This window comes from Tachypleus tridentatus, chromosome 2 (assembly GCF_004210375.1).
Source record: "Tachypleus tridentatus isolate NWPU-2018 chromosome 2, ASM421037v1, whole genome shotgun sequence".
NCBI classification, from domain to species: domain Eukaryota; kingdom Metazoa; phylum Arthropoda; class Merostomata; order Xiphosura; family Limulidae; genus Tachypleus; species Tachypleus tridentatus.
Genome location: NC_134826.1, coordinates 147,815,694 through 147,828,884, shown reverse-complemented (window position 1 = coordinate 147,828,884; position 13,191 = coordinate 147,815,694). Strand labels below are relative to the sequence as shown.

Genomic DNA, 13,191 nt, shown 5'->3' with positions numbered 1-13,191 from the left:
TATTTTCATTTTATGGAGCTAATTCTTCTATGTTATTACAGAATGTAAATTTCAACGCAATGGTAATGCTTTACTGATCTATGTTGACAACTAAATGAGCCCTGGTGAGAATACTTAAATCTTTAGAATTCCCGTATACTTGTACCAAGGGCATGTCATAAGGATTCTGCTTGAATGAACATACTGATCAAATTTAGGGTCTGAATTAGCTATCATGGTACGCCATGTAATCTTAACTATACAGAAAGAAGCTAGCAAGGAATTAGCATATGATACCAGTATATGCTAGAAGAAACCAATTAATAGCACTCCACAAATAAACCTTGATAAAAACAAGGTTTTTTAACACCATAAATGAAGTTCAGTTAACATGCCACAGCTCAAAAAGTGTAGAGGGTCGCCAGTAGGGTAAAGAGTTCACATAAAAGCTTTATGTGATGCTGGTAGAACTCTCCAACAAACTGCTTCAGGTTTGAACACTCTCTGAACACTGTAAAGTACACCCTAGATTGTGTGACCAAACAGGTTAATTTGAAAATAGGAAAGGAAGCAGAACACCTAAACCCAATGATACTATTGTTAAGTATCTTTGTTTATGCAGTCTTTGGGACAGAAGGAAGACTACCATTGATCTCGAGCACAAGATAAACGACCACGTACCAAATGAAAGAAAAGTACCAAGAAGACTTAACAAAAATGGAATATTTAGTTTGGTAGACAAAGAGAGTAGTATAGGAAATTAATAATAATAATTATTATTATTATTAAGATAAAGGTTTTGGTTCTGTTTAAAATCATTTTATAATTGTCAAAAGGGTGGAAATGAGGAGTTTTGTTGAAATATAGGGTTGTGTGTTTCTACTATGTGAATACTTTTGTCTTTTTACATGTCTTACAAAAAGAGTAAAGAGGTTGGGAGTTTTACATTGTAGAAATTCGGGGGTTCTGAATATTAAGGGTAACTGTCTTCCCACAACTGACTGTAGACACCTAAAGGCCACAGGATATGAGATGTGGGTTCAAGCACTTAACTCCTAACTTTTAATTGGTTTTATTTAGTTGCTGGCTAGTTTGACATTGTAATCTGGATTTTGTCTAATAGATGGAATATCCCTAATGTGTTTTGTTGCTATGACTAGACATTATCTGTTATGAATTTTGACAATGTCAAGAAGGACTGGTAATAGAAAAATTAATTTTGATTTTTGAGTTTATGATGTCTTTTTTTATTTATATTAATTTTGTTATTTTTTACAGTGCTGACCAAAAAATTGCCTATTTACAATAAATGTATTCAATAGTCTTAGAGCCATTGTATATTGCTCCTCAAATGAGTCAGAATCATTAATTTAATTTAAATTAATTTGCCATACAATTAACAGCTTTAATATATCGACTTAATCTTTCTTTTTTTGTGTGTGGTAATTTTTCACTGAAACAAAACTAGTACAATTGTGTGTGTGTGTATACATATATTCACATGTACAAAATGCATAACTCAAATAGAACAGCAGTCTGAAAGTCCTTTTGTCCTGGATATATGAAACAAGTAATATTTACTCACAACTATAACCTTAAATTAACTCTTGAATAATATGAGAGTATGGAGTTAATTGTGTAAACAGATCTATAAAGGTGATTCATAGTCTTATAGTTCTCTATACACTACCAGTTTTGACTATATACAGACTAATTTTTATGGCCTTACTGCAACATTATGCAATGTGTGTGTATGTATGTATGTATGTATGTATATTAATGAAAATAATTACATTTCAATGAATTTAAATAAGTAAAATCATAGGTAGGACTGCATTAAAAACAACAAATCAAAACCTCTGACAAATTATATAATTTGTTATTTTAACTCAAAAATAAGTCAAAACAAATCAAACAAAAATGCTGCATCAACTGGAAAGATCCCAGGGTACAAGCTACAATGTGGGATTATAAAATGTACTCTAGGTTTTTGAGTGACTGAAGAAGTAAAACCCACATAGCAGTGGGGATACACTGTCTATCAGTGTTAATCTCCATTCACCAGTCTCGTGTAAGAAATAAAGAACAGCAATAGATATGGAAATAGAAATTAGGAGAGCAAGATGTGGGTGCTCAAGCCCACAAGTCCCATATTTATATCACCCTTCACTGCCTGCAGCCAGTTATGGGAAGGTGACTGCTCTCTCAAGTAAAGAATTAATTGAAAAAAATAAAAATTTCTAATTTTATATCTATTGTTATTCTTTATTTCTTTTGTGAGACAGGTGAATGGAGGTTAAGACTGATAGATGATGTATCTCCACTACTATGTGGGTCCTACATCTTAGTCACCTCCAAAACTTAGGGTACATTTTATAATCCCACATTGTAGCTTGTACCTTTTGGATGTTTTCAGTGGATGCAGCATTTTTTGTTTGATTTCTTTTGACTTGTTTTTGTGTTAAAATAACAAATTTAATATACATGATACATTGAATTAAATTTTATAGAAAAGGAAGACAAAATAAGTAAAAGAAGAAATGAAAAATGGAAATGCAGCCACAAAACAAATATCCAACCTTGGGACACAAATCATAGGATGAGTCATAATCTAATGTTTTCCAATTTTTTGAGGTGCTGGTTGAAATAAGACCCAAACCTAAGGTTTGGATATGGTGTGTAAAATTTGCACTGTCCTTACTTGTGATGTGATCTGTTTATAAAATTCTTTGTAACTTCCTCGTATGTACATATATTTAAATAATACACTTTGATGTCATTGAAAAATTTGCATACATGTATACATATAGCATTCATCATTTTGCTTGGTACTGTGTAAAACTGAATTTACTTAAATGCAGTGGGATAGGTCTTTGCAATAAAATGATTTTTAACAAAGATACTTAATTAAATCATTCTGAATAACTGAGTCAGAAGAATACATGAAATAGACATTACACATGAAGTAAAACATGAAATGAGCAATCTTCATTTACATTACACAACATAAATATTTGTATCCGTTTATTAACATGAAACAATTGCTTTTGTTAGATGTTCCATCTACAACTAATTGAGGCTGAATTCGTATATCAGACTGTTTAAATCCAACATTCCTTAAATTGCAAGAAATATTATATTTAGTCAGAGAGAAAGTGCTACCTACATTATTATCATTCTTCTTCAATCGTATAAGAGGCTACAACCTTGTGATATCACATGATCTACCCTTAATATCCTTGCATAACATGCAGTATTACAGCAGTACCTACCATGATTAGAATGGATATTATTGTATTATCTCCTAGAGAATAACAAAGGAAGAAGAAAGCTCTAAAATCAGTGTAATGACTTTCTTGACCATGTTATATGAAATCTGCACATACATAAAATAAATTATAAATTCAGAGTAAATAATATGATAATAATAAAAGATTGAAATGCATAATATAATAATACACAAAAATATGTTTTGAGAAATTACTCCACATAATATAAACAAAGGGGAGAAATTCTTCCTTGATACAATCTATTAAAAAATCTGATATCGTGATTAGTAAATATCCATTATATGTAGATGTATAAAGCTGTGATGGCAGAGTTGCTCATGATAAAACAATAAAATTATTACTGTAATTCCAACTTAACCAGTGTTTATTCATTTTCAGTAATATCATATAACTTCATAAGCACTATTCATAAAAGTATTACAAGATGGTGAGAGTTTAACTTATTAATTATGAACATGCAATCGCATGTGGTATAAGATTTCCAAATGTTTGATTTTCTGATACAGAACTATTAACTAGACCATATTATAACTATGAAAACCTGAAGTTGAAGGTTAACTAGAATGACTTATCGTTATGTATGCATAATCAAATGAATGAAAATAATGAACTTAAACCTTGATCATTCAACAGAATTAGATGATTTGAATGGACTTCCTCATCAGTTTATAACAAATCCTGATGTGAAAACAAAAACCAGAAGTCTGCCTGCATGGGGTCACTCTCGTCTTCGACCATTGTCAACCGAAGATAATCTCAATGAACTTTATGCCAAAGTGAGATTTCTAAATACTGATAACATGATGTTTAAATATAGATTTAAATAATCATGATGTATAGTAACAGTTACTTCTCAATAATATTTACATTTGAACAAATAATACCTTCGTGTGTATGTTTAATTAGACTTACTTAAAACTTGACGAGCATTTAGTTGAAGGAGAGAACTTACAATAAAGCTTTATACAAGTTTATCGGTTAATGTGAGTAGGACAGTTAGAAACAATCAAGGCATGAAATATTTATTACATTATAAATTTGCTGTGCAGTGATGACTGGTGTATACCAAAGCTTTTATTTTAGGATGCCATAGTTTGATGAATATTTTATACCATTATTTATAATAGTAATTTGTTCAAATTGTTAAGGTGTAGTCTTTTTTATATTTATATTATATTGATACCTAACAGTTCTTTTTGGTAGTAGCAAATAATTTTGTATTGTTTCTAATGATAGGATTTTTCATTCTGTTAAACTTTCAGTAAGTGTACAAATTTCAATTTCATTGATGTGTTAATTTTTCTAATTAAAAGATTTAATCATTTTTCTTAAATGCTACTCAGTTTAGATTAGCAAAATCATTTGATTATTTAATAACTAACATTACCAAGAACATAATCTGTTAAGATAAGTGTAATTATTTGTAATGTGAAAAACTTAGAATCTGTAGTGCTTTAAATATTTTATTTTGATATTAAAATATAACTTTGGAAAGAAACATTTATCATGAAATAAAAGATTCCTGCTACTTAATTTTTGAATAAAGGAAGCAAATATTAGTATGCAGTGTTGGTACTGGATCTGAAAGCTTATCATAAAAAAAAGTGTAGCTCTTCCAGGTTTAATCTGATAAATTATAAAACTTACATTGTACATTTTAAAGAATAACTACAATAAAATTATTTGCAAAAAATTGCCCCTCAGAAATGTCACAAATGCCAATTATAAGGATATGTTAAAATGTTAGGAATTGTAGCTGTAGATTAAACTATGTTTGAAAGTTTCATATAAAATGAGAAAAACATATAGTCCAGTATCTCATTTTGTTTTGATTCTATTTTTCATAGTATTCCTTTAACCATCAACAATTAACAAGCTGTTTTGAAATTGCATGTTTTTAAATGTCTATGTAAAAAATGCTATACATTTTAAAATGTATTATATTTTGAACCAAAGTGTTGATACTGGTATATTTAGTAACAGATTGTTTGTGGTTTCAAGAAGGTCAGCTAATTGTAAATATACAAATTTTAATTTAAGTGATCTTGTATATATGTGATGTGGAGGCCAAATGAGAACTGTAGGTCAGTTTCTAAACTTAAGTTACATATTATTATTATGGTGTTTTTCCCCTTTGAGATTCTTATGAATGCTGTATGGCTGAATAAATCTTTCTCCAATTTTATCTGCTTTTGTGTTTAAGGAAATTACTAAACTGTATTTGTTTCACTTTGTAGGTAAATTTCAGCAAGAAAAGAAAAAATCGTATGAGAAATGACAGTGCTGCTGCTATTGCTGTTAACAAGAGTCAGAACTCATGTATTACCCTTCCTTTTGTTCACAAGGATACTGATTCTCTTGTCGACAATGAAGCTATTGTTATATATGATGAAAGAACAGCATTATAATATTAGTTTTTGTTCATGTATTGCTTTGGTTTTTTCTTTTGAAAAGTTCAAGTATGGTTTTCAGTGTATGATATTTGAATGGTTAAATTAATCATTTTTGTTCACAGTTATACTATAATTTTTAAATGCTGATTTTACCTAGTCAGTTATAAAAAAATATTAATAGGAATTTCATCGTTGTGACATCTTAGTATCACATGTTCTCTATTCATAAACATATGCTTTGCTTTTGATGAATTATCTTTTCTCCACTTCACAAAATGGAGAATTTTTTAAAACCATTTTGTTCTTTAAAAAATTGTTATTGTGAAGCTAGTTTGAATTTTACCACCTTTATTTATTATTTATTACTTGTGATTAAGTGATGAAAGTTTTGATTATTCAAACACTACAGCAAATAGCTATAACAAATTATAACATTATTTAATTCAACTTCATTTTGAGTAGAATAATAGAAAGCAAGTTATACAGAAAAGTACTGTAAAACAATTTATGCTTAAGTTTCTGTTCATTGCCCCAGTGGGTCAGAGGTATGTTTACAGATTTACAGTGTAAAAGTTACAAGGTTTTGTTCCCTGCAATGAAGAGAGTGCAGATAACCCATATAGATCTTTGCACTAAGAAAACAGCAAGAAACAGTTTCAGACTATTCTAATTAAAGTTATATATCACAGACAAATATATTATTTTTATTTTTCAATTACATCTTTAAGTTTCGCTAAATAACAAAAAATATAACATCCAATATGTTGTTTTAACACTTATGTTAAAATGAAGAAGGAAACTTGTACATCTCTCAAATTTAGAAACAATCTTAAAGACAACTAATCACAAAGTGTAATAGTTTGTGACATTTCTAAATTGTTTTGAAGTGATCACTATCCCAATATGCATAACATACCTCTCAACTAAACATGAGAAATTACTTTCATGAGATTTTGTCTCAAAGAAGTTATTAAAGTTAAATTAAAACATTCATAGATGTAGAAAATTTTACAATATACATGTATAATTTATTCTTGAAACTACTAATTAAATTTTAATTTTAAATGCTGCATTTGATAACTTACTATATTTATACTGTATACACATTAGAGCTGAAATTAATAGTATATTCTCCCATTTGAATATTTTTTTATCCAATGAAAATATGCAATATTTTATATTTGCTGTACTATGTTTACAGTAAGTTGAAAACAGCTACTCACAACATTAAAAATATAATTTACAGGCTGTGTATTAGGGTTCAGATATTTGGTAGTAGCTTGATTGTCAAAATTATCTATATACAGGATTATACAGATATCATTGTAGACACCATGAACACACCCTATACAATACATACTATCATACTACTGTCATTATGGTCCAAAGTTAAAAATTGTTATAAATTGCCATTTTGGATCATTTATAGTGCTATTAAAAGCATTTACCACTAGTTGGCTTAACATTTGTACTTATTTACAGGTAGCTTTGCTAGTTTCTTCAGTTATAGATTTGAAGTTCAAAGAAAAGTTTTAATGTTTATTATTTAAGCCAGGCTGTTATGTTAAAAGGTTTTGATCTGATTACAGTCTCTCAGAATTAATTGTGCTTCACATACACAATCCCAATATTAGAAGGGAGCATAGTGAAATGTGGAAATCACTGTACAAAGGGTAAGCATGACATTTTGAGTTATATGCATTATGTATTATAGTGAACACTGAATCAAATATGGCTTTCTTGATTAGGATGATGATGATGGAGGAACAGAGAATAAGATTAATCCCTAACTTGTTTACAGCACAAGGAAAGTTCTTGAAAATGTAATGAAACATGTAAATATCAAGTTTTAGTTTTAACATTTGTTAAAAGATATATTTTAAGTATTTGTTTCAGCTTTAATACACATTTCTATGTATTTTTTCAAAAGTTTATACTACAACAATAGAAAAAGTAAAATTTTGGAGTGTAGTGATCTGAAATTCTAGTTTTGTAAAATAGTTGGTGCACTGGAATTCTCCAAGTGACAAAAGTACTGAGCATTTTGTTAGTAATTTTACACCATTTGTCAACACTAAAGTATGTACAACATTGGAAGATTACCTAAATAGATAACTTCAGTCTTCTACTCTGTATTATTGTCTATTTCAACAGACAATTATAACTTCAACTAAATTGTATTGAATATAAAACTGAAGAACTTCAGAGACTTCATATATTTATGGAATCTATATATTGCCGTCTAAAAATAGAGAAAAATTGTGAGAAACAAGGTAATTAGTTTTTCTTTTCTATTTTTAAGATGCTGTATTATTAATCAGTTTTATTTTGGACTTTTCCAACATGTGAAGGAAATATTTATAAGGTCTTTTCAACAATTTTTCCCATAACAATTTATAGAATTATAAAAAGAATTAGCAGAAATAATACTAAAATAAAAGGCAAGTACATAAAACTTGTGGTTACATATCAACAAAACTCATAGAAATCAAATTGTAAACTGGTATAGGTATTTATTGTAATTTTGTAAAAATATTTTATATTTTAAACTAATTTAAAAACAAACATTTAGAAGGAATAATAATGTAGTTATGTAGTAATGACAACCTTAGATTTTAGAAAGTTGTGTTTTTTTTTTACATTTATATAAGCAGTAAACATATGTACAGTTATGTTCTTATACATTTTTATGAACAAAATTCATTCAAATGGGTAATTACTAAATGTATGTTTGTGAGAGTTATATTCAGAACCAATTAGTTTTGTAATTATTACCAACTTGATTTATTTACTCTCTTTGTTCGAGCTTTTATTTTATTTGAGGTTCTAACAAGCTTAATATTAAGTTATTATTTGTGAAGAGTTATTTTAATTATGATTGTTTACATACTTTATAGTTTCATTTAATCATGTTTAGACTAAGTGGTGGTTGCATATTTAATTAGTAAAATCAATAAAGCAGTAAACATTTATGAGTATAAGTGTAGCAATTATTAGTGATTATAAGGGGATTATTGCATGCTTTAAATGTCTTATCTTCTCCATCTGTAATATACAGTTGGATGATGAATCTAACTTTTAAAATTTAAATTCTAGAAATAATTGCACTAACAAAAGTTGTCACTGGATTGAAAATTAGATATTTAGGTGACTCACATTATTTTGTATTAGCCTTAACTCGTTTGTTCAGTAATGACACAATATTAGAACAAAATATATCCACATTTATCAATTGTTTATTGAAACAAAAGCATTTAATTTATAGTAATCATAAAAGGTAAATATAACAGTTTTACAGTGGTACATATTTTTATATAAACTTGTGATTACATTCCTACCACTACTTTTGGTTATAAACTGGAAACTGGTGATGCTGTTTTTCTTTTTATTTCAACCCTAGATATCATGTGATTGTGATTTGTATATTATGGGTTTAATATTTTTTTTCACAGTAATATAACTTAACTTATTTATAAACTTTTTTTTGCGAAAACAAATTCAAAAATATCTTCAGACCAAACACTGTTAGAGAGAAATTGAAATATGTTGTAAGATGTTTGTCATTTATTAGTTATAAAACAGAAATACCCTGGTGGTAAGTTTATAGACTTACAACACTAAAATATGGGTTTTGATTCCCTGCACTGTACACAAGAAATAGCAAAATTTGACTTTGCTCCAAAAATAAAGAAACAGAATACATTTGTGGTGCAGATAGCCTAGTTGCTTTGAGCCATGAAACACAAAACTAACCAACCAAAATACATTTTCTGTTTTTAGCCTCTTAATATACAAAATAAATATGAAACAGAAGTTTAGTAAAAAGAAGACCTGTTGAAGATTTCATAAAATAATAGATGAATGAACCTTAAAATTATTGGAGTTAATGTAAACTTTTTAAGCACATAATAAAAAAATTACTTAAGCACCAATTGCATGTTGGTCTATGTCTTAAAAATTCCACCCTGATATCTCAGATATTAAAAATGGGGTTTTGATTTTTGAAGTTGACAGAGCAACAGACAGTCCAGAACAATGACTTTAAATTTAAAAACAAGTTACTATCAATGTTGCAGTTAATTCTACTAATTACTGATTGGGTTTCCTATGTAATTCTACTAATTACTGATTGGGTTTCCTATGTAATTCTACTAATTACTGATTGGGTTTCCTATGTAATTCTACTAATTACTGATTGGGTTTCCTATGTATTGTAGGTAGAAAATGAGATTTTACCAAATTATTTCTGGTCACTTGTCCCAAGTGTTATAATAGGCACAAACAATGAGTTACATAATATAATACATAAATCACATACTAGTAAACTTAAACATGTTTTAAGTTACCCTATAGAGACAGGGGTGTCTAAGTAAAATAATATATTTAATCATACAATTATTTTTCTGAAAACATTACTAAACACAGACTTACTGACAAAGTAAAGAACTTTAGATTATCCTAACAATTTTGTGGGTTGTATAAAACATACAATTGTGATTTGATTGGTAGTTTTATTGTTTTTGTTGTTGTGCCTATATGTTGTGTAGTAGTGTTTTTTTTTTTAGTGATTGTATAATGTTACTAGTCTTAATGAAATTGTGGATTGAGAGCTTTCTCTACAACTAACAAATAGCTTCATATTTACATCATTAAATACTTGACAATAATAATGGAAAGCTAACTGTAAATAATGAACCATTTTCAAAATATCAACTATGTTGAAAAGTATTTTTAAATTACTTTTTTATTCCATATGTACTCTTATTCTTCAGTTTCTATTAGGACATCATTTTTACAAATTAGGGATGAAACTGTAGTATGTATTGTCTAATTAAGTGCTTATTCTGAAAATTTCAGAAAATGTTAAAAGACCCTTAATTCTATCATGTGATTTTGTTCTTCAAAAGAAATACAACCTAGTGTGTATTACAGAGTAAAGTTTATAACTCGAGATTTCCAATGAAATTAGGCACTGATAATAGCAAGTACAAATTGTGCATTTGTTCTTTTGAAATTAAACTCAAACTCACTGGTATTCTTCAAGTATAAATAAATATATAAATTATTTTGACAACATACCATTTAATCTCAAAAATATACTATGAATTTTAAGATATTCTTGTACTGAATCTCATGTTTGATTAATAAAGATGAAATTGGGATATAACGTGCATGTGTATGCTACATCCTAGTAATGATACATTTTTAATTAGATCTTTAAGAACTGAAAATTATACCATAATAAAAAATTGTCAAAGGTTTATTTAAGTATGTCTGTTAAGAAAAAAGTGCACTTATCCATCAAGACTAGCAGTTTGTATTGAAGTAGTTCTGAAATCTGATAAACATAACCTGTTCATTCCTAATATAAAACGTTTGTATTTTGAGAGTATGTGTAAAAAATATTTGTTGGATACCTCATTTCTAACTAATGAAAAGAAAGTAAAAGCTCAACTCGTAGTTCATTGTCTCCTAATGTATTACACAGGTTATTTTCATAGGTGCTCATTTAAGTTGGTGTTTGTTGTAGTGACAGTTAAATGAGTGGATGATGTATCAGGTACATGTAGTGCTGACATTTCTCATAACAGTTTTTAATAAATAATCATTTCAAATCATATTGCTCTTTTTCTTGTGAGAATTGTTTGCCTTCATGATTAGTTCAAAAATAGGAAGTAATCATTATTTAAAGAAATTTCATAAAATTCACAGTTTTAAGAGACAGTATAACCAAACAAGGAACTTAAGCTTTGAGTAAACTACTTGTTATGCTGAACCATGCAGAAAATGTAACAATTATAGTCTCTGTGTAACAATGTACAACCAAGATAAAATTTTTAAAATTTATCAGTAAGATTTGCGATACTTTCTAACGTCTAACATTTTCCACACCTCTTTTATTCGGGTCTTAATTCTTTTTCAGTTTATAAATGCCTTTGATCATTGAAGTTTTGAACTGATATCTTTTGAAAATTAATTTTAACTTATGTTGTTAAGCAATAAATGAAAGTAATTTATCACCATATTCTATATATTTTATAAGAGCAACTATAACAACAACAAACTTAACAGTTGTTTAATAAAACAAAAGCATTTAATTTATAGTAATCATAAATGTTCTGTGCAGAAATAAATTTATAAAGAAATGGGACATTTTCCTATGTAAACTTCATCATAATTGTGATTATAGTGGTAATCATTTCAATGCTACGTTCCTTCAGCAGCATATTTTAATATTCCATATAACTTAGCTCTGAAGTACAAGATTTCTCTCGGAGCTATTATGTTCTGATTGACAGTTTTAACTTAGAGTATATTGGGTTAATTTTTAAACTATTCTTAACTGAACTGGTTGTTTCACTTGCGAATTAGATGGCAACACTTCTGAACTTTTAAACCTTTTCCTTTTACATGGGAGATTTAACAGTATCTTGGTACATCAGAATTACTGACCCAGAGCAGTGTCTCAACTACATGATTACTAATTCTCGTTTGAAAACAAACTGACATTTGATATTGCATTTCTATTAATCAATATAGATTTTGCATAATTTAGCGTTACTTTGATAAAGCATAAGATGCATACTTTATGAAAAAAATAAAACTATAACACTTGAATGCTATTATCAAATGAAATCGACCATCAGAATTTCTCTAATTTGTACAAATATTCGAGAAGTTTTTTGAACGATGTTTGAATTGTAGCAATTGCTCTAAGTCAGTGGTTCTTAACCTTGTTGGAGGTACTGTACCTACAACACTAAAATGAAGGGTTTAATTCCCCTCGATGGGCTCAGCAGATAGCCCGATGTGGCTTTGCTATAAGATAAAACACATAAACACACACAAGGTACTGAATCCCGGAAGTTTCGTACTTGCATTCACTGAACCCTTCGTAATTGAAAAAATAAAACATGATTTTTTCAAATTCAAAACATAAGTAGATATTTTATTAGCGCACAAAATGAACCATGCATCAGTTGCACACAATATCACTGTGTTCAAAGAACAAAACCAACAAAACATGAATTTCACTTAAAAACAAAAACATACTTCAATGAATATTTACTGCAAATTAATGTGACTTTTGCTGTTGCCTTTCAGAGACAAGTTCAGAAATGCGCGGCTTCACCTCAGCAAGTGCCACTCTCATATCATTTTCGCAACAAAGTCTGTTCCTTTTCTTCGTTTTTATGTCCACCATCCTCGAAAAGGATTGCTCACAAAGAAACGTTGTAACAAACGGTATTAGTATCTCAAGGGCTTTCTTAGCAATAAGAGGGTACGCTACGATTTGGTGACACCAAAACGTTGAGAGTATTGTTGTTCTGAAAAAGTTGCTGTTGAACTTGGCTCTGATGAAGTTCAATGATTTCGTTCGAGATATTCATCATTGACATCTGCTTTCACAACACTAAACGTGAACAGCTGTCTCACCCATGCTGGATATGATTCTCCGGTGGGGACGTATCCGTCGAGAGACTTTGCGAGCTCATCTAAGTGCATGGCAATTGCTTGCTTCAGCTCCC

At 28.8% G+C, this 13,191-nt stretch overlaps 1 protein-coding gene across 4 annotated transcripts in view; it reads left to right on the top strand.

Annotated features, from left to right (window-relative positions):
* The window catches only part of LOC143245335 (uncharacterized), a 46,378-nt gene extending 35,096 nt beyond the window's left edge, over nucleotides 1-11,282 (top strand). For 2 of the 4 annotated variants that reach the window (XM_076491564.1, XM_076491565.1), the window contains exons 7-8: nucleotides 3,903-4,045; nucleotides 5,507-7,537. In XM_076491564.1, the coding sequence (XP_076347679.1) occupies nucleotides 3,903-4,045; nucleotides 5,507-5,677 (314 nt within the window). In that variant the 3' untranslated portion in view covers nucleotides 5,678-7,537. Of the gene's footprint in view, nucleotides 1-2,489; nucleotides 2,858-3,902; nucleotides 4,046-5,506 lie in introns of those variants that run through there. The other 2 variants (XM_076491563.1, XM_076491566.1) reach the window with 2 other exon arrangements.
* Nucleotides 11,283-13,191: the final 1,909 nt, after the last annotated feature.